The sequence below is a fragment of the Lacerta agilis genome, chromosome Z, assembly GCF_009819535.1.
Source record: "Lacerta agilis isolate rLacAgi1 chromosome Z, rLacAgi1.pri, whole genome shotgun sequence".
Classification (NCBI taxonomy): Eukaryota; Metazoa; Chordata; class Lepidosauria; order Squamata; family Lacertidae; genus Lacerta; species Lacerta agilis.
The window spans coordinates 10117342-10142356 of NC_046331.1; the positions used below are offsets into that span (position 1 = coordinate 10117342).

Below are 25015 nucleotides of genomic sequence, written 5' to 3' on the forward strand. Positions count from 1 at the left end.
AGGCTGACTCGCCTGTGAAGTGAACAAGGTCCCACATTGGGTACAAGTAGAGGCAATTGCTGCGTGCTGGCTAGCAGAGCACAGAGGAAGCCCACTAGAGGACATTTATGAGTAGAGATAATGAAACACTAAGGGTTTCTTAAAGAAGTACTACAAGGAACAGCCCAAATCAAAAGATGTATTCAGCCCATGCGGTGCGATTGTATTGAGAAGATAATGAAAATATATCATTAATTGTAGTATTGTACTTGTTTTGATGATTCTGGAGTACCGCTTGCATGTACTGTATGCCTTGTAATAACGGGTACATTGTGACGAATGCAGTGGACCCTCCGTTTTCAAACGTCTCGGCTGCCAAACATTTTGGTTTTCGAACACCGAAGTGAATGCTTCTGTTTTCGAACATGCCTCGAAAGTCAAACGGCTTCCATGGCGCGTTTTTCCATTTTCACCATTCACTTTGCCGACAACCCTTTGATTTTCAGTTCTTGAATGTTTTGGAAGTCGAACAGACTCATGGAACGGATTATGTTCGAAAACTGAGGTTCCACTGTACATTCGTTGTACTTTACTTGCCATATATTGTGTTTTTGTATGCTAGCCTGAACCCGTTTTTTTCTCTTTGTGTATGTTCCTATATAGTGGGTTCCTTATTTTTGTGAATAAGATCACATCATAATCAGATAAGGCTAGCTGACATCACTGAAGGCAAACCAAGACAATGAAGAGTGAAAGAAATTGTTCCCAGATAGAAAACAGCTTCAGAAATTATCTTTGAAAAATGGCCAAGGTTGGGGCGGGGAGGGAACTTTTAAATGATACCCAAAGTATCATTTGCACAAAGTTGTATTGTTTTCATTTCTGTTCTACTTACCGGTATGTAATTCACTGCTGCAAGATGGGGGTGATCGTCATTAGCTTAGATGACTTTAAAATGAAACCGGAAGAATTTGTGGAAGAGGAGGAAGATAGAACTATCAATGTTTAGGGAAGGGCCATAAGCTTAGTGGAAGAGCTTCTGTTTTGCATGCAGAAAGGCCCAGGTTCAATCCCCGGCATCTCCAGGTAGGGCAGGGAGAAATTCCTGCCTGAAACCCTGGGGAACCACTGCCAATTAGTGTAGACAACACTGTACTGGATGGACCAAGGGTCCAACTCAGTATAAGGCAGCTTCCTATATTCTTTTGGTACTGCTCATGGTCAGGGTCTTCCACATCCAAAATTAGAATGCCTCTGAATACCAGTTGCTACAACCAAGGAGGGCTGTTGCTTCAATGTTCTGCTTGGGGATTTCCCAGATGCCTCCAGTTGGCCACTGGGAGTGGTGGCAAGGAGGAAAGCTGGCCTAGATTAACCTTTATAGATAACTGTCTTGCTGGATCAGACTCGTCTCACAAAGGAACAGGGAAGATGAGTTTGGAATGCCAGCAGTCACCGTAAGGACTGGAAACATGTTGCAGGTGAAGGGCACCCGTGTGGCTTGCCAAATGGTGGGAGGAATCAACCCTTTAAATCAACTGAGCAATGCTACGGGGTTAGGAATGCAGTTGCACTGGGGGGCTTTGCTTCAATGGCAACTCTGGAGTTGTCCGCTGCCTTGCCATTTCCAAGTTGTTTTGTGCAGCCACAAACTCTTCATACACATTAAGATCCTTAAAATTAGGTAGTAAGAGCTCATTAATATTGCCCAAGTAAATGGGCCTATTAAACCATCTTTAAGCAATATTGAAACATAAATCTCCTTAAACTATATTTAATGACTGTACTTAAGATACATTATATGTGACTCTTAATGAAACATTAGATAGCGTTTTGGAGACGAAAATGAGAAAATCCATACAACGTCCATCCGGTTAACACACCCGAAATCTACAGTCATGAAATGCATTACGACCAAATGATTACTTCATTAGGACAAATATTTTTCTAATCATTCCTGATTTATATTATTAGAGCTATAGATATTTTGATAATGTGTTAGGAAAGCCTCCCAGTGGCCTACAATGTTTATGCATTTTAGCACAGATCTACCACGCACCTTAAAAAATAAATAACTTTGGAATCTTCAGCAATTGTTTAATGTTGGTATGGCTGGACGTTTGGGGTTTGGGAGTAGGTCCACTGAAAATAATGGACCTATGTTAGCCATGTCTAGTAGTGCAGTGGCAAATTCAGAAGTGAGTGCAGGGTCCCTTCATGACAGTCACAGCCATGCCCTTTCACAGCCATGTCCCTCTCTAAGATTATACAATAATCCTATCATTATACAAAATTATTATTTAGGGATGCATTGCAATGGCCAATGTAGTTCTCCGTGTATCGCTTTCCAGCCTGATCTACTATTTTCTGTGCACACACATGGGCACAGAACTCACACATAATTCCGTTGAAAATGAAGCACCTTTTGTTTTCCATGCTCCTAGTATATGTATATTTGTGTGCATGTGCGCAAGTAAATACATCAACAATTGTTTTTTTAATATTGCATTCCCCACTATGTTTTTAGCTGTTTCTTTTTTAGCTGTAAGCTGCCTTGAGCCCCTGTCGGGGAAAAACGCAGAATATAGTAACAACTACTCATTGATGTTTTTCCTGCATGTCTTCTCCTATGGACCAATTCTCAGTGGGCAATGCACCTCCTTTTACACTTACAGGTAGGTAGCCGTGTTGGTCTGCCATAGTCAAACAAAATAAAAAATAAAAAAAATTCCTTCCAGTAGCACCTTAGAGACCAACTAAGTTTGTTCTTGGTATGAGCTTATCTGAAGAAGTGTGTATGCACACAAAAGCTCATACCAAGAACAAACTTAGTTGGTATCTAAGGTGCTACTGGAAGGATTTTTTTTATCTCCTTTTACACTGTTTGGCTCCAATCAGCACTAATGGTGAGAACAATTCCTAGTGGCTAAACAGCTCCCCTTTCATACTGACTACTGTAGACACAAGGAAAGTGCTTTTACAAACATACCCAAGTATCCTTCTCCATCCAGTTTCTCTTAAACTGAAACTTTATTACAAACCATGCTAAGTAGCAGAGCATACGTTTTGCATGTGGATGGTCCCCAGATTCAATACCCAGGGAACTCTGGTTAAAGGAAATGGTTAGCAAGTGATGGGAAAGACTGTGCCTGAAACCTTGGTGTAACAGTGATACACCAAGCATTGTACAACAAGACGGTAGCATAAAAAGGATGGAGATCCGAGGCCTTCCAGACGCTGTTGGACTCCCATCAGTCTCAGCCAGCACTGCCAATGGTCCAACTCAGGGATATTGGGTTTTAGTCAATAATAGCTGCAGGGTCCCTGATTCTCCATCCCTATGTTATAGTCTTCAGAATGGAGTTCTTCAAGAGGTGAAATAATAATGGATGGGAAAAAGTGTTGGATTCCATATGGAATACCATATACCATATACTGACATATCAAGCTCAGAATTTTCTCCAATGGCTCTTCAGGGTTTCAGGCGGAACTTTCTCCCAGTCCTACATGGAGATGCTGGGGAATGAACTTAGGACCTTCTGCATGCTAGGCAGATGCTCCACCAGTGACCTTCAGACTTTCTGTAACTCCCATCAGCTCCAACCAGCATAGCCAATGGTTAGAGATAATGTTGGGAGACCAACAACATCCATAGAGCTAATGGTTTCCTATCCCCACAGTGTAAGCTCATATATTCTCAACTAGGACTTCCCACAACCACATTTGCACACACATAGCATGAGGTGGAGGAGCTTTTTAAAGAGACTGAATTACAGCCACCACTCTCTACTACAAATGCCTATTCAATTACAAAAAGGGGACCATTGAGATATCCGAATTAGACGAGCCATGAAGGAGGATGGCGGTGACACCTGTCAACAGGACACAGCCTGTGCCAGTGATCTAAAAATTAAAATACAATTTGCCACCCTGATCATTAAAAGAAAATCATTCTTGATCAGAGGAAAGCAGCCACAACAAGGTTATTTCATTTGTTCTGCACATGGATCTGCTCTCCAAAAACGAAGAGAACAATTCCTTTGCATTTTATCTAAGTGCACAAATTATGCATTATGCATTTTTCATCAGCCATAGGCTTCTCTCTCTCTAGAAATGCTCTCTCTCTCTCTCTGTGTGTGTGATATTGTAATGAACAATAGTGAATGTGTTATATTATTCTTCATCAAGCCTCCAAGTGGAAAAAGAAAAAAGATATCTCTGTTACATTATAATAGCTGTTGGCCAATGTAATTCAGTAGATTAAATTCAACTGAATGTGTGTGTGTGTTTTAACACACCATAAAACAGCATGATAAGGCGGCTATATTTTTTTTTTTAAATTTTACTCCGAACTCCATCACACACATCATATACAAGCACCAAAAGAGGGGGTGAAAAAAACTGTGTGAAAAGTAATTTTGCATAATCAGTACACGCCATCTGGAACAATTAAACGATTTCTATAGAACTATGAGGATCAGTCATATCTGCTTATTAAAGATCAGAAATTATACAAGTAATAAATCCTCGAAAAAACTAAGCGTGCTCTCGCCTGTCAACGCTATTTTAACTTCAAATACTGAAGAATGCTTGATAAGGCTGAAAAGAGGAGATTAATATATGCAAATTACATTGAGCATTTAAAATCCCCTGCAACTGTCTCCCGTTCTCCTGTCCCTTATTGCCGCATTTATGTTTTATTCATTCATTCACCCAACTCACCTGTCACTTCATAAGCTATAATATTATGGGGGTATTATTAAACAGCATAAAGCCCCCGCTTTAATTGGAAAGCTTCATTGCATTTTCCAATTATTTGGACTAAATTAAAAGCAGATGTACATAGTTTAATAAGGAGTCTAATATCAGTTCCGGGAAATCAAAATTCATTGTCATTACTGCACCGCGATACTTTTTGCAAACTGTACTCCATTTTCGGGGAGGTGCCCCCCCCCACACTCAAGGAAATCTCTGTCGGCAATCGGTTAATTGTCATTCCTTTAATAACTGTTTAAATATCCAAACGCTGCAGCAGCTTCCTATTAAAAAAATTAAAACGACGGGGCATGTACAAGCAAAACAAATAGACTGCAGATTCCCGATAAAGGCAGGCGACTCTTACCACAACTAGTACATGATGCGCATAAGCATGTGTGATTAGCAGTGCAATGTATTGGAAGAAGGGGATGCTGAAACTTGAAGCGGTTCAGTCTTCTTCATGTGTTCAGCCTGGATACATGAGGGTAAAAGTAAACAGACAGGCAGGGGTGCATATGTACACAAACTCTATTATTCAGCTTGCTCCTCTACCAAAGCCACAAAAGTCTGAAGGGGGCTTGCCTAAATTACAAGCCTCCTACTAGCCCCAATGGCCATGCTCGCCACTGTCAGAGGCAGCAGTATGCCTCTGAATATGGTATGCCTCAGTATGCTCATGGGAACTGCAGGTGGGGAGAGCACTCAGGTCTGGCTTCCGGGCTTCTGGTTGCCTATTGTGAAAGCAGGATGCTGGACTAGATGGGCCTTTGCTCTGATGCTGCCAGCTCTTTTTATGTTCTCGTGATCAGGTTCCCTGCTTTATCAGCTCTAATTTTAAGAAACACTGGGGCAAGGCCAGGCTGAACATCTCAGGAAAGGTTTTGGCTCTCAATAAATTTCCACCCATGCTAAGCACCCATTTCTACCCATGCCAAGCCGTTTTTTTTCTTGGTAGCAACAAAGTGGAATGCAGTAGGGAAAGGGCATAAGCTCAATGGCAGAGCACCTGCTTTGCATGCAGATGGTCCAGGGGTTCAATTCCCAGGATATCCTTGTCTCAAATCCCAGAGCTGCTGCTGCTGCTGCCAATCCATAAAGGCAATCCTGAGCTGGATGGATCAATGGTCTGGCTCTGAGTAAAACAGCTTCCTATGTTGACAGAGCCTACCCACTCATGAAACTGGCCCTGCTAAAACAACAAAAGAACGCCTAACAGATATAATGTCATCTGATGGCCATGGGCTACTAAAGTCAATCCTGCTGGGGGATTTTTTTTTCTTTAAAAAAAGAAAGAAAGAAAGAAAGAAAGAAAGAAAGAAAGAAAGAAAGAACATAGGATTATGCACAGTGCAAATTAAAGCACTCAATAACTCGGAAGAAAGAGAAGAGTTTCTCAGTGAAATTCCCTCTTGCTCAAGCAGGCTTGCAAAAAAATTAACTGACATTCTCCAACATCAATTCTTTTTCCAGCATTTGCAATCATAGACTGAAATGAGGATTTTTTTTTGGGGGGGGGGGGAAAAATCCCAGTGCAAAAAAGTATATTTATACTTGGTAACATATTTAAAATCAGCCAAGACATAGTAGTTAAGACAGGTGAGGGGGAACTTTGGCCCCCAGATATTGCTGAACTACTTCTCCCATATCCCTGTCTCTTGGCCATTATTGCCAGTGCTGATGGGAACTGAAGTTTGGCACACACACACACACTTGACAGTCTAAAGGAATAGGTCTTACAAAATTTACCTTATTTGTGTAAAATTCGGTATATATTTCTAAATCTGGAACTCCAGATGTGCTTTGGTTTGCATCTGAAACTCCTGAATGTGACTACCTGGCCCCCAAGTTCCCCCATCCCAAATCATTCACACGATTATTCTATTCTGCTCATTTACAGAATAGCAAAAGACTCTTAAATACCTTTAATCCCAATAGAAATAGAGGCCTGTTGAGAGGGTCACCCCTATTATGCAGATCATGTTATTCCTTACTTCTATCCCCAAACAAGCCAAGGTTTCTCAAGAAAAAAATTCCCACCACTCCGAAAGGGCACCAACCACCAGTTAAAGAGCACCTTGCCTCTGTCCTGTCCCTTGTGGCAGGACATCAGGGAACAGAGGCAAACAAGGTAATCTCTCCCTGACTTGGTTAAACTTAATGTGTCAAATGATTTCTAAATCAGCAGCTCATTATTTTATTATTAAATTTCATCCGAGGATTACAAAGTTGTTTAAAACACAAAAAATACACAAGACAGTAGCGAACAAAAACAATAATCCCACTACCACATTGCGTGTCGTTTGTCTGTGTGTATAATGGTGGTGTACAATAAAAATCACTAACACAGCATAAAGTTGTTAAACCATCAAACAGAGCAGAACCAATCAACACAGAAATTAATTCTCCCCTCCCTCTCAAGAAAACACCCCACTTGGTAAAACAGAAACTGAATGATGTTATGTCACAATCAGCGTTGATCCTCACAGTGCATTGCCATTCTGGGGGCACATTTGAGGAGGAAATGATGACTTACTAGGACGGGTTCTGGCACCAGAGGCAGCAATGGCAAATATGTTCTTTAGAAAGAAAGCAAATGAGCCGGGAACACCACCCAAGAAAATAGAGCCGCAGTAGTTCATGCACTGTGGACTTCAAGACTGTGATATGCTCTATGTGGGGCTTCCCTTGTGCTTGATCCGGGAACTTGCAGTTGGTGCAGAATGTAAATATGTGCTCAATAATTGGTACTGGTTGCCGATTTGCTACTAGGCCAAGTTCAAGTTGTTAATATTAGCATATAATGCCCTTAACATATTGGGACCAAGTTTAGCTATGAGACTGCCTTCTCCTACATGTACCCACTCGACCACTTCGATCAGCACAACACATACTGTTATACAGGGGTCAGCAACCTTTTTCAGCCGTGGGCCGGACCACCGTCCTTCAGACCATGTGGGGGGCCGGACTATATTTTTTTTTGGGGGGGGGGAAAGAACGAATTCCTATGCCCCACAAATAACCCAGAGATGCATTTTAAATAAAAGGACACATTCTACTCATATAAAAACACGCTGATTCCCAGACCGCCTGCGGTCTGGATTTAGAAGGCGATTGGGCCGCATCCGGCCCATGGGCCTTACTACCCCGGCTGTCATAGGTGCAACATAACACCTGTTCTGCATTTGTAAGAACTCAGTCATTGTAGTGCCTGTACTTTGGAACTCCTTGCCCATTGAGATCAATCAGGCACTAACATTGTACTCTTTTTGGCACTTGCTAAAAACATTCCTGTCTTCCCAGATGCTTAGAAAGCTGAGGTAATTTTAATCTGCTTTGATATTTTAACTTTTGTATTTTTTAATGTAAGATTTTTAAAAAAATAATCAAGTGGTGTATATAGATTTTATGAAACATACATACATACATACATACATACATATTTTCAGAATTTGTGGTAGGACCTTTAAAAAAACGAAAGCCAAACAAAATGGCTGACAAGTGCAATTCCCCACCCCTCACCCCAGAAATTCCTCCTTCAGAATGACGTGAAATCACCACACAGCATCATTCTGTGGAAGAATCCTACTGTGTGCGTTTGTGTGAGAAAGGTGGGCTGCATGAAGAAAATGGAGAAGTCATTGTGACCCTCGTACACCTCCTGAAAAACAAAAATGACCTCTCCACTTTCTCCATAGCAAATGGGGCAGCAACATTTAGTGCGGCAGGTAAGCTTAAAAAAATACTGTTGTTATTTATTTTCATGGTACGGAAGATGAATTTTGCGAAAACAATTGTTTTAACAGTAAACAATAAATAACTTGTCCTGATACTGTAAAATTACAGACTTTTATCCATGAATGATCCTTAAGGTTTTCTTTCACTCAGAAATCATTTCTATTTTACCACTGTACTCAGCTGACCTACACTGGTCATGCCTATTAATATGACCGGGCCTACTCAGAGTAGGCCTAACATTGGCAACAGAACCTCAGGCCCAAACATCAGACAAACACTACAGCAACTAATGGCCAAACCTCCTAATGTTCCTTCCAAGAAGAAGCTGAAAGCAATTCTTTTCGCTGCAAATTAAAACAATGGCATCTCTTTTTCTTTATCCTCCTTTCAAAATTACCTATGTTAATAAAGGCGCCACCACACTGTGCTTAGTGAACTATTTAATTATCTTTGAAAAGTGAGGAGAGGGGTGGAGGGGGAAGAGATGGATCAAAACAATAGTTTTTCCGTGAAAAATAAATGGCTAAGCCCTGATTAAAATGTTCTCATCGCCTACAAAGAAATGATACAGGGTTTTATTTTATTTCTGTTAACGCACATTGAAGAGCACAAAGTTATCATGGAAGGGAGCACTAGGCATTTTTTTGGCAACATGGGATGAAATTTCCCGCCCTCTCTCTGCAAGAGAATTGGAGGTTCCAGCCATTCTGCCTTTTCAAAGCAAATGGCGAAAGGACATTTTTTCTATTCAAGCTGCCACCCGCGCTCATTAATCAACGCCAAAGTACTTCAACAGACCCAGGCTTGAGACAAAGCTGTTACCAAACCATTGGCTGGATGCTTTATTTTCCACGCCAACTGCTATCTGGAAATTTGGACCTCGTCTTCCGATAGTGCTCTGGCCAAGGTTTTTCTTTCCAAAGTTTGGTTTATGTTTTATAAACGCATAAGGTGATAGGACAAAAAAGAGGAAAAATGTGAATTATTATCTATTACTATTAGTTATAACCCACCTTTCCTCCATGGAATTTACATGAATGTCCTCCTCTTCATTTAATCCCCACAACAACCCTGAGAAGTACATTAGGCTGAGAGACTGACTGGCCTAAGGTCACCCAGTGGGCTTCATAGATGAATGAGGGTTTGAATCCTGACCTTGCAGGTCTACAGAGTCTGACCCTCTAACCACCTTACCACATTTGTTCCTCCTACTAAGATCCTTTTTTCTGATTACAACATACAGTTTGGAAGTCTGTGATACGAAGGTACTTATCACATCTGTTAAAATTATGTATTTAGTAACAAGAGTAGGAGTTGCTTTCTTCATTTCATTTTTAATTTGTACACTGCTGTTCTAGATTACTGTACTCAAAAAAGTTTACAAAACTGACAAAAATATGCAATAAAAAAATCACATTGCCATCCTATAACATTTCAAACTTCAATTAAAAGCAAAGTAACAGAATCCAATATTCGATATCACATCTGGTATCCTAAGTATTTTAAGATAATAAGCAAACTATAAAACAAAATAACCCCAATGAATTACAGTAACTTAAATAATGACAACCAACCAAAAACATTCAGACATTTTCCCATCATTAGTAGGAAATCTATTGCAGATGGCACAAATATTTTGCCACGAGATACCTGTGATAATATTCTTAGTGGGACAAAGAGGCACATTAGTGACACCTAGTGGCATATTACAAGCACTACAACCATAGCACCAAGACTTAGTTACCCAGCACATCCCATTTTCTAAGCCTTTATTTCACAAAAGGTAGCTAGTCAAGCTGTTGCCTCTTTCTTAGCCTCATAAGGACATGACTACCAGCACCCTGGTCCTGGTGGTTAGGTGGTATATGAAGTATGGTAATGAACTGTGGCGGCATACAAGTCTGGGACTCCAGCAAATAGAATATGCATGGAGCACTTCATAAGAACCGATCAGACCACTGGTTCATCTAGCTCATTAGTGTCCACACTGACTGGCAGTGGCTCTACTAGGATTCAGACAGGAATCCTTCCCAGAGATGAAACTTGAAGCTATATTACGCAAAGCATCATTTCTTATCACTGAGCAATGGCCATGCCCTATAGAAAAGGAGCAGCAGATCAAGTGGTAGCCTGGACCTCTCCAGAAGAGTCATTGCTGTGTAGTCCAAAGAGCAACTTACTAAAGGGACCAGCACCTGGAGGCCAAAAGCAACTCTATGTGAGAGCTAGAGAACCAGAGTGGCTAAGAGACTGAATATGACCTTAAAATGTTATCCAGGACCGTAGCTCAGTGGTTAGAGCATCTAATTTGCATGCAGAAGGTCCCAGGTTCAATACCCTGCATCTCTGTGTGAGGCTTGAAATGTCCTGAAACCCTGAAGAAGTACAGACCTTGGGTCCCCAGATGTTGTTGGACTACAACTCCCATCATCCCTGACCTCTGGTCCTGTTAGGTAGGGATGATGGGAGTCGAAGTTCAACAACATCTGGGGACCCAAGGTTGAGAAAGGATGGTGATGACAATACTGAGTGAGACAGACCAATGATCTGATTCAGTAGAACGAAGCTTCATAAGATCCAGCAGGCTCTTATATTATGTTCATACCTTATGGTGACAATGATGCCAGATGATGACTGCCCCTCCATTCCTCGGGTCCATTCACCCCAACTTGCTTGCCCAAACACTGCTGGTTAAGGGACTTGTAAGCCACCTGTGTATCTATTTCAAGCTCAGGAATGGGAATACCACACAGCTATGAACACACAATGTCAAGGCACTGCCTGATGGAGTAAGGCCCGGAAGTCCTGGTGCAAGACATGAAACGAAGCAGAAGGCACGGCTGTCAAATTATCCGTGTCTCACGCAGAACTGAGAATGCCATGTTATCGGTGGATCGCTAGATCTTTGATGCCATAAAACAATCCAGGCATGTAGGAAGAAGGGGGGCTGAGGGGAAGAGGGGGAAAAACCCAGCTCTCTAGATAACAAAGGATCTCAGGCTGGCATCATTCATTGTCTTGTAGACAATGGGGAGACAAATCTGCGGAATAATGAGCTCCTTTTCAGCGAGCTGACAGATCTGTTCCATCTCAAGTCTAATCTATGGGACCTAATGTTCTTTACAGTGAAGGCAGCCAAGATGTTCATCTTCAGCTTTGCCACTCTCTTTTGTTTTAAAGTCAACAACTCCCTGGGGACAATAGAGAAGCACAGATGGATACAAACCTGTAGGAAGCCTTCAAAACGGTGTGTGCGCGTGTGTGTCCTGAGTTGGCTCAAATCAGCAAGAAGCCTTCAAAAGAGGGGTCAAAGCTGGCTCAAACCACTACAGAGCCTTCAAAAGGACTCTAGGTATGGCAGAAGATGATGCAAGGTTTGCTATCCAGCAATCAATGAGCTTTGAGTCAATGGGCCACAGTCACACATTTTAAGTGCTATGATACCATTTTAAACAGACTTTGCTCCCCTCCCTCCCCTCCCCCCACACAAAAAGGGAACTGGAGTTTGTTAAGGGTGCTGAGAGTTGTTAGGGACCTGTATTCCCCTCTGAGCTACAATTTCTGGGAAACTGAGGCTAAAAGCCAGGGAGCCAGAATAAAGTTTTTCCCCAATCCCTTCACCCACAGAGCTCAGGTGGTGTATGTAGTTCTCTCCCCGCCCACCACCCCCTCAATAAATAAATAAATCACACTTTATTCTTCTCACAGTCTATAAAGGCAGGTCAGGCTGAGAGAAAGAAATTGGTTTAAGGTGTTTATCCCTTTCTCAGAATACTAGAACTCAAGATCAACCAATGAAGCTGAACACTGGGAGTCAGGATGGATAAAAATGAACTACTTGCATCATTAGCCCACAAAATACAGAATCATAGACTTGCAGACTTGGAAAATGTCCCAAAGGTCATCCAGTCCAACTCCCTGCAATGCAAAAAGTCACAGCTAAATATATGCTATCACAACATATTGTGAAGGCCACCAAATCTGGACAGATTTTTTTTTTAAAAAAGGATTACGCACAATTCATGGAGGATAAGGCTGTCAATGGCTACTGGCCAAGATGGCTATAGACCCCTCCAGCATCAGAGGCACTATGGCTCAGGAGTCCTGCTGCTGAGGAATGCAAGTCGGCTGTTGTGCTCCTGTCCTGCCTGCAGTCTTCCCATCTGGTTGGTGACTGTGAGAAAAGGATCCTGAGCTATTGCTTACTGCTTATTGAACCCCCTCCCCCAAGAAATGTATGATTAAAAAACAAAAACAAAGCATACATTTTAAAACAGATTCTAAAAACAATTACAACTGAAAAACATATAAAAATCAGTTAAGAAATGTTCTAAGAGTGCTTAAAAACTTTCTTCCATCTAGTGATCTTGGGGCTGCCAGGAATAGTCTTCTTCAGCCACTAAATGCCTGGATAAACAGGAATGTTTTCAAATCCTTCTTGAAAGGTGGAGACAGGTGCACTTCATTTGGGTGGGCATTCCACTACCAGGGAAACACCACTGAAAGGGCCCTGTTGTGGATCCATAGGAGCCAACTCCTAGGGGCTCAGGTCCCTTCAGCACTCTCCCTATAAAATATTTGAAGGGCTGGGCTCCCCCCAAAGTTAATGAACACTGCCATTCAAATAGTGTGCATTGCGTCTTGTGATCAATTATGCAGCGTAGGGTTTACCTGAGGCCCCAATATTTTATTGAAGTTGGCACCCCTGCGTGGGTCAATGCCAACCAGGCAGCCCTCGGTAGCAACAAAGGCCTTCCTTGTTGGTCATATGGCATGAGGTGGCTGCTATTGGGGAAGGTGCAATTCACATAATCTAGTAGGGCTATTCTCATGCTCCTATGCCTCTCCCCCATGCTAGGGTTGGGAAGGTCTGAAATGGACAGTCTGATCTACATACACAGGTAAAGGTAAAGGGACCCCTGACCATTAGGTCCAGTCGCGGACGACTCTGGGGTTGTGGCGCTCATCTCGCTTTATTGGCTGAGGGAAGCCAGCGTACAGCTTCCGGGTCATGTGGTCCAGCATGACTAAGCCGCTTCTGGCGAACCAGAGCAGCGCACGGAAACATACATAGATTCTCCAAACGGATTTAGAACCCTGCAGGATCAGGCTTTTAAGTTGTGCAGGGAGCTTGCATGCAGAACAGTGGGAGTAAGAGGGATGTATTGGAGTGGGAGGGCTAATGATCCCAGAGCTGCTCCTTGTAATTACACAAGTAGAAAACTCCTGTAAAGGGCTATATCAAGGATGGGGAACTTGTAGCCCTCTAGATGTTGCTAGATGCCAACACCAATCAGTTCCAGCCAGTATGCCCAATGCTCAGGGATTGTGGGAGTTGGAGTCCAGCAACATTGATAAGAGTCACAGTCCCATCCTTGCACTACACAGGGTGATATGTCACAACACTAGAAGAGCCTATTAGATTTGGCTAAATGAGGGCATCACTGAGGCCAAGTAAGGACAATTTAAATGGTTAAGCTAACGTAGTTGCAAGTGTTGAGTCCGACAGAAAAAAGTACCTGAAAAAAACATTTGCAACCGATTTGTCTGTAATGCACGATTCATTTGTAAAACTTTCTGAAAGCTTGTGTGTACACTTGAGTTTGTAGAGAAGAAACATCTTGCAACTGAAATGGCTTTTGCTTGCAGCCATATTCCTCCTCCCCCCCGACACACTTTTTTTTTTTTGGGAAGCCAGACCAATCCTCTTCCCTTTGGGGACTATTAACATATTGTCCTGAAACAAGCTGTTTATTAACTTCACTGCAAAAGCTGCCAAGGTGTTAAAAAGCTGATCCGCATAGCAAAAACTTTTGATGGAATATTTGCACTCCTCAATTTGACATCTGTCAAAGGATGTGATCCAGTGGCCAGCTGAACAGAACACCTAAGTCCCATTGCAATCAATGGCGCAGAAAGAATTGGGATTAAGGATACTGTAGTTCAAATTAACTACAAATGTTATAATGAGTTCCTTTTGATTTTTTCTGTTACTGTACATTGCTTTTATTAAAATAACACACACTATGAATTGATATTTATTTAAAAATATAGAGCACGAGGTAGCCAAAATCAGGCTACTTTCAATATTAGTTGAATAATTTAGTATACCAGCATCTCACCTACTGAAATAAAATATGCTTCCAGGCATAGGCAAACTCTGGCCCTCCAGATGTTTGGGACTACAATTCTCATCATCTCTGACCACTGGTCCTGTTAGCTAGGGATGATGGGAATTGTAGTCCCAAACATCTGGAGGGCCAGAGTTTGCCTATGCCTATACTTAACCATGGCTGGAACTTGCTTATAGACATAAGTCTAATTCATTATTTTTATTGTTAATGCAACTCAATGCTCAGGATGACAACTACTGAATAGCTATTCTTTCTTCCATTTCCACCACTTTCCTCCATTTCCTACCATGCCAAATTTAGACTGGAGGCAAGAAGGACCTGTCTTTTTCATTCTGCAAATTGGGGTGGGGGGGGGAGAGATTAAGATTAAACATACTTGGATCTAGAAATAGATTTCTGAGGGGTTGTGTGTGTGTGTGTGTGTGTTTTGGAGTACTAGTCTATTGGGTCTGCAGACCATAAAAACCAGATGCAGTTATTAAAACAACCACAGCAAAGACAAAAGAGCAACAAATACTCTCAAACTATTTTAAACCATGGATTCTGTTATGCTTTTATTCTAAAAGGCACAGCCTGTGTGCATGCAGAGTGGATAGTATCCACATAAATTAAAATAATAGCATTGGACTATAAGAGCCTGCTGGCTTAGGTCAATGGCCAATCGAGTCCAGCATCCAGTTCTCACAGCGGCCAACCACATACCCATTATGGGAAGCCCTCTAGCAGGATTTGGGCACAATAGCACTCCCTCCTATGGTTTCCAGAAGCCTTACTGCCTCCAGCTGTGGTTGGTAGCTTTCAATGACTCTTGTGGAAGTGAGTTCCATAGATTAACTATGTTCTGCGTGAAGAAATACTTTATCTGTGCTGAATATTCTACTCAGAACAGATCCGTGGAAATCAATGAACTTAAAAGTTAGCCACGTCAATTTCAGAGGGTCTATTCTAAGAAGCACTACACTAGCTACAACCCAACAGATGCTCACACAGATTGTGCCTTTTAAAATAAGAGCATAATTCATTATTTAAAATAGTTTGAATATACAGATAATCCTGACTCAGGACTCACCTTCCCTTAAACATCCTTGTTTCAAAGGCTGCAGCAAAGAACATTGTCACACTTGAGGAATTCAGATTAAAAAACACCAATTTCATAGAATCATAGAATTGTAGAGCTGGGACACTGAGGGTCATCTAGTCCAACCCCCTACAATGCAAGAATCTCAATAAAGCATCATTAGCAGTTTCTGACTAGCACTGTTTAACAATAGCAAACAAACAAACAAACAAACAAAGAAACAAACAAAAACCCACCAAAACCCCCAACTTTTTCCACCTAAACATGGAGGCTGAAATGAAGCTCTTCAGTAGATTTGTGTATAAAAAGACAGTGACCTCAGCTCAGTCTAGATGATGAAAACAAATTTCTAGGTTCAGAATATGCTTAGAGACATCACTGTTTTTCAACTATAAGAGGACCTCAATTTCTCTCAGCACCAAAGGAACACAAGCGAATAACAAAGAGAACCTGGACAAATGACGCTGACACAAAAACCCACACAAACATTAAGCAAAATAGAAATATCACCTCCCGACCCCACCCCCACCCACCATGGCCCCCTCCACCTCCCCCCCCTTTTTTCTTCCTAATGAAACTGAACTATGGAAAATGTAACTTGAAAAAAGAGACATTGCACATACCTTTGTAAACCAAGAAAACTTTAATAAAAATATTTTTTTAAAATAAATAAATAAATAAAGGAACAAGCATCCTAAAAACAACAAAAAACCCCACAAACATAACCACAGAAAAATAACTCCTCAGTCCTTTGATTAGTCAACCAAAGCTCTGGTTGATTAATCTACCAATTAAACTGATTGAAGACCTCAGTTCTCGCTCTCTTGGAAAGGGCCTACCATCTGATTATTAACATATAATTTACAGGCCCTCTCTCCCACAAAAGAAACAAGACAATATAAATGCCACATTCATTTTAATAATACACATTGTACTCTGTGCCCAACATCTGCAGAAAGGTAAAACAGACTCCCACCCCTCACGCACACACACTTTTTGACGCGTCCCTCTCTCTCTCTCTCTCTCTCTCTCTCCCCCCCCCCCCATCCACGCCTGGGCTTATTGTTTCTTAAGTGACGGAAGGTTTAATCAAGAAAGCAGGCAATTCATCAATTGCAACGAGGCCTCCTGCGTGGGGCTGACAGCCCCCACATGGCTTTATACAGTGGAAAAACCCGGCCACCTGTCAGCCTCCAACCTTTTACGTCGGGATATACAAACGCACTCCGCGATCAATCCACCAGGCCTTCCCATCCGTCCCCTCCCTCTGCCTGATTATATTCCTCCTTTATGTTCGGCGCCGTCCGTCCCTCGTTATTGGCGGGGACAGACAGGGAGAGAGACAAGACAAGCTATGGCTGTTTATGCGCCATCGTAAAAATTTATGCACCCTTAAAGTGACTTATTCCCCCTTCTGTTTGACTCCCATTATTATAAATAATCCCCCCCCCTTTCTACTTCTACTTCATTCAGGATTCTGCTTCACTTCCATGCTTTATTATCTGTTGCCCCTGTGTAAATACACATCCCTCCTTGGCCCCTGTCATTTCACTGCTCTCTCGCTCTCTGCTTGCCTTCATGGTTTCGAGAAGCTCAAACGATGGTACGCAAGGAGACCTGAAATGTGTGGTCCAAGCAACCACTTTTAATTACGCCTCATGGGCCATATCGTATGTGGGCGGAAACAGTATCTATAAACTAATTAAGCCAGTTTCTGACTACTCAAACTAGTTATCACAATTGTCTGTCACACTTCATTGTGACCAAGAAACGGAAGTATAGGTGAGGCCATACAGATAGGAGAGAGAAAGCAGGCTCGAAACAAAACACAGCCAGTTTTCCAACTGGGTCTTTTAACAGCACGCATGGCCTTCAGGAACCGGCAAGCAACGCTTATAAAGGCATGGAGCAGATGACACAGGAGTGATAGATCTGCCGAAAGCCACTAGCCATGACAGCCTGTGTTCACTCTCAAGTACTCCAGGGGAGGGGAACCTCTGGCCTGGTGGGGTCTAATGTAGCCTCTCTCCCTAACACTTGGAACTCTCCCCAGGCCACACCCCCTCTCTGCAAGGACACACCCCTCACTGGCCCTCTTTTGACATCCCCTTGAGTGTCCTTTGCCTGGCTGGAATGTGTCCCTGGATTCTGATGCCTCTTGCTTGCCTGCATGGAGGATAGAGTGGTGTGTAGAAACCAGCCTACTGTACAATGGGGGAAGTTTCACATCCTTTGTTCCTCCTGGTTTTGCCTTTAGCTCCGCCCACCTCTGGCAGGGGGCCTTTGCAAGAGAGCCCAGGATGGGATGCACCCCCCAGCCTAAAAAATGCTCCCCACCCCTGAATAATCAGATGCCAGGGACAAGTAGCAGGATAGCATCACTGTTATGCAGTGCTCAAATTACCAGTGGGGGAGGAGAGGGATGTCCTAGACCCCTTTTGTTTTGTGATGGCCCTGCTCACAACTGTTTTCAGAAGGCTAGATGGAGGGTGACGTGGTGTGGCTAAAATTAGTGAGGGGCAGAAATGGGGTTGGGTACACTAATAACCTCCCCACCCCAACTTTCACTTCCCCCATAATTTAAGAACTGCCTTCATGCTTGGTTGCGGGCTTTCCAGAGGCTTCTGGGGCAAGGCTGCAGCTCAGTAATAGAGCATCTGCTCTGGATGCAAAAGGTGCTGGGTTCAAACTCCAGCATCTCCAAGGAGGGCTGGGAACATCCCCTGCCTGAAACCCCTGCTGGAAGTCAGTGTAGACAATACTGAGCAATGTGGACCAATGGTCTGATTCAGTATAAGGAACCTTCCAATGTTCATATTTATTCAGCTCCTGTGTTCATGAGGACAAGGAATTTGCTTTCTTTTTAAACGAATCACAGTGGCAAAGCATGCATGCAGAAGGTCCAAGGTTCAATCCCCAATGGCATCTCCAGGTAGGACTGGGGGAGAATCCCTGGCCTGTAACTCTGGAGAGATGCTGCCGGGTCAGTGCATACAATACTGAGCTGGGTGAAACAATGGCCTGACTCAGCATACGGCAGCTTCCTATGTCCCTATGACTGTCCACTGTTGGAGAAAGAATGCTGGGCCAGGTGCATCTGCAGTCAGAAAGAGCCAAGCATTTGTGATGTCCTTGATGGAAATGCGGGGTTCCCTCCCCAGTCATCCATCCCAAGGCAGAAAAGCCCATCCAAAACTGAGCAGAGCTGTGGTTTCCACGGAGGTGGGGAAGGGAAATCTCTCAACTTCCTCCCAAACCTTCTTCCCCGATCCGGGATCATTGCCAGGGCAGCATTCCCGTTCTCCTCATTCCCAAACCGATTAAGACCACACCAGAGTAACAAGGGAAGTGGGGGGAAATGAACACCTACATGAATTATGCCACCGTTACATTCCATCTCTGGAAGAAACCTACAGCGGCAGCTTGAGTAAAAACAAAAACAAAACCCCTTGATCAGCCCCTTCATTAAGGTACATGAGTTAATGCCATGTTCTTCTGTTATAAGTGCCAGTCACCATTAACACATGAAAAAAGCCAAAGAAGGAAAACCAGCTGACAGCACTCCACCCCCCCTTTTTTTGCATTTCCTGCAGTGCAATAGTGCTCCCCTGCCAGAATTTTACAGCTTACTTTCTTTCCCTTTGTAAAAGATAAATCCGTGTTTCCCCTTGGCAGGGCCCAACAAATCCAATGGGCCACTTCGCTGGATTACAACTCCCATCACATCTAGAAACACTTGATTCTACCCATGGCCAGCCAGATGACCCTGGGAAGCTCATGAAGAAGGTGTAGAAACTAGTTTGTCCGAGCATCTCTTATTCAGAGATATACAGCTCTTTTATATTAGGTTTGGATTTACTGTATTTATTGTGGTGAATGTTGGAAGATGCAGGTCAGATAAAATGGTGTCCTTCTTCATTCAGCGCATACTGAAGCTATGGAATTCGCTGCCACAAGAGGCAGGGATGCGGAGAGTGCTTTAAACAGAGGTTCCAACATGCACCATGGAGACAAGTTAAGAATCACCCAGTTGGACAAAAGCACTTAAGGACAAGGGATGAGAAGGGCCAGTGAGGTGTGTTGCCTGGGAGGAGTCCAGAGAGCCAGAAAATCCTGGAGAGCTGAATTTGGCCCCTGGGCCTAAGGTTCCACAGCCCTGGCATAGCCAATTAGCAGATTAGACAAATCCATAGTAAAAAGTCTAAAAACAGCGCCTAGTCATGACAGCTATATGAAATCTATGGACTTGCAGCTGGTAAAGCTCTAAACACCAGTTGCTGGGCCCATTAGTGGGAAGAACTAGTGGGCAGCTGACAGCAGCACGGAGAGATGAGGCTGGAATGGGACTTTCCCATGGGCTTTAGCACCCAACTGAACCAACGGCTGCTACAGGCAACTGAGGATTCTCATCACAGGGCGGTTCCTTCTAAGTCTTACAAGAACCATGTCTGAGCCCTGCATCCAGCACCCAATCAGACTAACTGCTTCTGCGGACAACTTGAAGCTTCTGCTAGCGACATGGAGGATCCTTTTAAGACTTGTGAGAACAACATCTGAGCATGACACCCCATCATCTTCTGCAGCATCGCAACAGATTCTGAGCCTCGTCATGCTGCTATAAAGGTAGAGTGACTCTACCAGGTGACTGTTTGGGTTGCTTGAGCAGTCAAAGATGGCTGTGAGTTATCCAGCATGTTGTTGTTTTTAAAAAACCGAATAACTAACACTTTGGCTTACCTGATATGGCATATAAATTGGAGTGCTGGTACTCAAAGTCTGGTCGAGTGCCATGCCCTTTCCCTCGAAAACTGGCTGGAAGTGTCAGAGATATATGCCTAGCAAGGAAAAACAAAACAAGTTGTTACAAGATCAAGGTTGCCAGCAATAGGGGTCCTAGATCCAAGCATGACCTAAGTCTTGAGATTGGCTTCAAAAGGTCTTGTTGCTCTTAGGAGGTCAACAGGTGGGTGGTAGGGCAAACAGGCTTCTTGGTGGTGACACCAAAACTTTTCAATACTTTGCTGATTTCTTTTGGGGCCAGGGTCAAGGAACAGTCGACTCTCAACTTACATGGGGGCTACATTCCAGGGACAGGATGTAAATCATATTGCATATGTCAAAACACACTTTCCCTTCACCTCCAAGTGTTCTCCCAAGGGGACACAGAGTCTCCCAAGCCTGCTGAAGGGCCATTCCATGAAAAATGAGCCTGATAAGAATGCTAGATGAGCGCTGGACTTTGGTGAGGAAGATTCCAAATGTGCAGTCTAACCATTTTTTTAAAGCTAAAGACAAAAGAAGTTTAGTTTATGGACCTTCTTTTCAAAAGTCCACCCACGTAGTCTTCACAGAAGTGTTCAAGTTAAAAGTTTTCTGATGATTGTCCCACCCGTGACAGCATCTTTTCCTTAATTTTGTATCGTTAAATTTCTTAAACTTAATTTCTGATTGCATAGTTGTAACCAATAAACATTGATTTAAACAGATATGCTGAGTTTATAATTGATTCACCTCCCAACTCACAGAGTTTTTCCATAAATCAAACTTATCTCAAGCTCCATGTCCTTTTTTTTGTCTCACCCGTGACAATACTTTAACATTTAATAAAATTGTCAAAAATATCCATTAAAATAATAAAAAATTAGTAAAATGTTCAGTATCTTATTAATAACACAGTTTAAATTTTGGTAGTTAATTTTTATGTATATTTACATTGTTACACATGTGTGAATACCAAAAAACATGGTCCAAGTGTCCCACCCGTGACAATGGAATGGCCCTGAACACTCTTCCCTGCAACTCCAAATGCTCTCCCATGGTGAGTGTAATGGTGGGTTGGATTGCTGACTTTCCTCCTCATTTTTTCAGACAAGCACATAAAGCTGAATTCGCCCAAATTAAATGCACATGAGCTGCGAGAGGACTGCATTCAGAAAGCACTAAACATTTCTGGTCCGATTCTTTATGTTCCGCCTCAACCAACGGGATTATCTGATGGTTTTGGTGGTTCCACATGCTCCCGAGGTTCTGCAGGCCTTCACTAGGAACTGAGCCTTAAGTGGGGCAGGCCGGTTCCTTGTGGAACTCCCTGCCAGTAGAGATTAGGAAGGAATTGTCCCTGTCTTTTTTTAGATGTCTTCTGAAAACTGTTTTGCTTCAATAGGTGTTTGCAGTATGTTTTTTTTGTTTTCTTTTTTAACCAACCAATGATGCTGTATTGATGTTTAACTGAACCCTATTCCTTTCACAGAGCTACAGTTCCCAGAGTGGTTTAACAGTCAATCCCTCTTCCCAGGGGACTCCCGGGAATTGTAGCTCTGGGAGTGGAATACAGTGGGCTCCTAACAACTCTCAGCATCCTTTAATAAACTACCTTTCCCAGGATTCTTTGGAGGGGAGAGCCATGAATGTTTAAAAGGATAGGGTACTGCTTTAAACATATAGTACAGATGGGACCTTATGTTAAGTAACTGTTGCTGGTTGGCCAGGATGGATATAAACTCATTTATCCCTGCAAGCCAACAGCAGAAATGTGTTTTCCTTATGCCTTTTAAAACTGCTTGTCATTTTATTCTATAGACAGGAAATTAGATGTGGAACATTCTCTCTCTCTCTCTCTCTCTCTCTCTTACACTTACACAAACGAAAAACCAACAACAGCCCAATTTATAAAAGTCCCCAAGTTCCTAAACACATATTGTTAAATGTGAGCAGCTTGGCACCATATGGCAAATCAATTACTAGTTTCAATCCCGAAACACAGACACGCACACACCCAACCCGAACAAAAGCTGGGGGGGGGGAGAGAATGGAGGTGTGGAGCGGAGGAGAGAAACAGCAAGCCAGAGAGAGGAACAATCTGGAAACAATGGAAGAGTTGAAATGAACAGCGGCCGCCGGAGTTTTGAATACAATTAATCATCATTCCGAGCCAACGGGAAGCCATATTGACGCGGGCCCTGCATTTGAATATTTAATTAGGGCGAAGTTCTTCATCAAATTATTGCAGATGGGGGGGGGCTGGTGTGCGTGAGGAGGGAGAACAGGCGCAACTCAAACCCCCAAATCCCTTTGATCGAAGCTGCCAAAAAGCTGCACCGAGCCTGTTCAAAACCGCAGGGCTAATTCCGATGTGGCCGCAAAGGCATTTAGCAAAAATAAAAAACAGAAGAGGAGTAATCATTGAAGTTGGCTTATTAGAAATGCATTGGGAGTGGTGGTGGTGGTGGTGGTGGGGCTCTGATCATATACGAAGAAGTGGAACACTCAAATGAAGACAGACATACAGGGGTGGGGAGAGAGACTTGATTTGGTACTGTGGGGGTCATTTTCATTTTCAACCATTCCTGCTGCTGTTAGCATGATCCCTTAACCAGGATTTTAATGGGCACAGTGTCATCACATGGATTGAAAGCTCACCACTGGCTGCCATCACAAAAATAAGATGGGCCCTTAAATACACACACACACACACACACACACACCCTGGATTTTGACCCTTTTGGTTTATCTGTTTAGGACTCTCCTTATTTTTTTCTGATCATAAGTTGTTTTAAACTGCTTTCGATACTGTGCTTCAACTATTGTAAGCAGCCCTGGGACCTTGGAGTGAAGGGCAGGGAATCAATCAATCAATCAATCAATCAGCAAGTGCAACCCTAACGTAAAAATTAAATAATTTATTATTTACTGAATTTCTAAAACACCCTCCCTCCCAAAGGACCCCAGGGTGGCAAAACAGATGTATTGTTTGAATGAAACAAACAAACAAACAAACAAACAAACTGCAGACATTCTAATACAGATTAAAACATTCTAAAAACAATTCCAATTAAAAACATCTAAAATCAGTTACAGGTTTTTTAAAAATAATAATAATAATAATAATAATAATCTGAAAATAAGTTAAGAACATTCCTCCAGCCAATCATCCTAGAGCTGGCTGGAACAGTATTTATTATTATTATTATTATTATTAACAGGAACAAGGCATCTTTTAGCTCCGCAGATGTTGCCTGATGACAACTCTCGTCATCCCTTAGCCATGCTGGCTGAGGAGTTGCTGGGAGTTGGAGCATACCATCATCTGGAGGACACCACACTGGCTACTTGTACCCTCTGTCTCCCTACCTGCTCTCTCAGACCGCCAAGTTAACCCCGCCCCCCGGACATCAGAGGTGGGCAACCAGAGCAGGGTCAGCCTATGCTATCCTCCCACCTCCAAAATGCTTCCCAAGAGAGGTTCCACTGGTACCAACATTGCTTCATTTCTATACAGGTATATTTGATTTATATCCCACTGGGTTAGGCCAATGGGCTGGAAGTTCCCCCATAGATATTTTAAGGCGACCCCGGTATTTCCTCCCCCTCCACTTACTGGATGCAACACTTGAATGGGCCTTTCAAAGACCAAATCCTTCTCTATCCAGTCCCTAAAATGCAAGTCAGTTTTCTTGCTCAGAAATTCTCCCCATATGGGATACACAAGAGCAAGCGACGGTGGGAGACTGCGGATGAGGAAGAAAGAAGGTTGGGGGGGGGAAGGGGGAATGTCTTTTAATGAGGAACAATACAGCCCCTAGTCTCTCTCTGGAGCCATAATTAGAGCAAATTAATTGAAGTTGTGTTTTGACACACTTGCTGAACGCACAGGCGATGCATGACATGCTTACAACTCCACTTGCGGCAAACGGCATGACGGAAGTGGGGATACAAAATCACTAGGTGCGCACAGGAGCCGATTTGCATGTGTGGTGTGCAGGCACTAAGCCATTCAACGGTGCTCCTGTGAAAAGTTGCCACTGAACGATATTAACAGTAATTACTAAGACTTCAGGAGAATCTGTAATGCTGAGAGGTGGGAGGTAGAGGAAGGCTCTCGTTAATAGGAGCCAGTGCCAGTTACTATCATTTCTCCTGCACATGATGGAAAGCCAGAATCGCCCACCCCCATCCCCACCAGCATTGAAATGGCACAAAAGAGATGGGGGGGTCAGGTAAGAGACAGAAACATCCTTTCAGGACCGAGCAACAACACTCAGGAGAAAGCCACCACCACCCTCCCACTTCCTCCCTGTAACAAAGAATAAAATCTACTCACAGGAAGCTGACACCCCAATCTATTCTGAAGCAATCTCCACCCTTTCTAGTGCCTCTCTTAAAAAAAAAAAAAACTACACTGGTTTTTCCATTGCTTTCCTCATTCATAGGAAGTTCCTGATCCTCATGTTTACCTACATTTTCGACCTGCCCGTTGTTCTCTGTTTTAATGTCCTGTGCTCACTCGTTGCCTACTCTCATTTTTTGCTGGCATTAGGCAAACGACTCCTCA

The 25015-nt window shown here is 43.0% G+C and overlaps 1 protein-coding gene across 4 annotated transcripts in view; it reads right to left on the reverse strand.

The window, feature by feature from the left end:
• The window catches only part of MVB12B (multivesicular body subunit 12B), a 94032-nt gene that overhangs the window by 33022 nt on the left and 35995 nt on the right, over window positions 1-25015 (reverse strand). For all 4 annotated transcript variants that reach the window (XM_033138349.1, XM_033138351.1, XM_033138352.1 and 1 more), the window contains exon 7: window positions 20422-20519. In XM_033138349.1, coding sequence (XP_032994240.1) covers window positions 20422-20519 — 98 coding nt within the window. The remainder of the gene's footprint in view (window positions 1-20421; window positions 20520-25015) is intronic.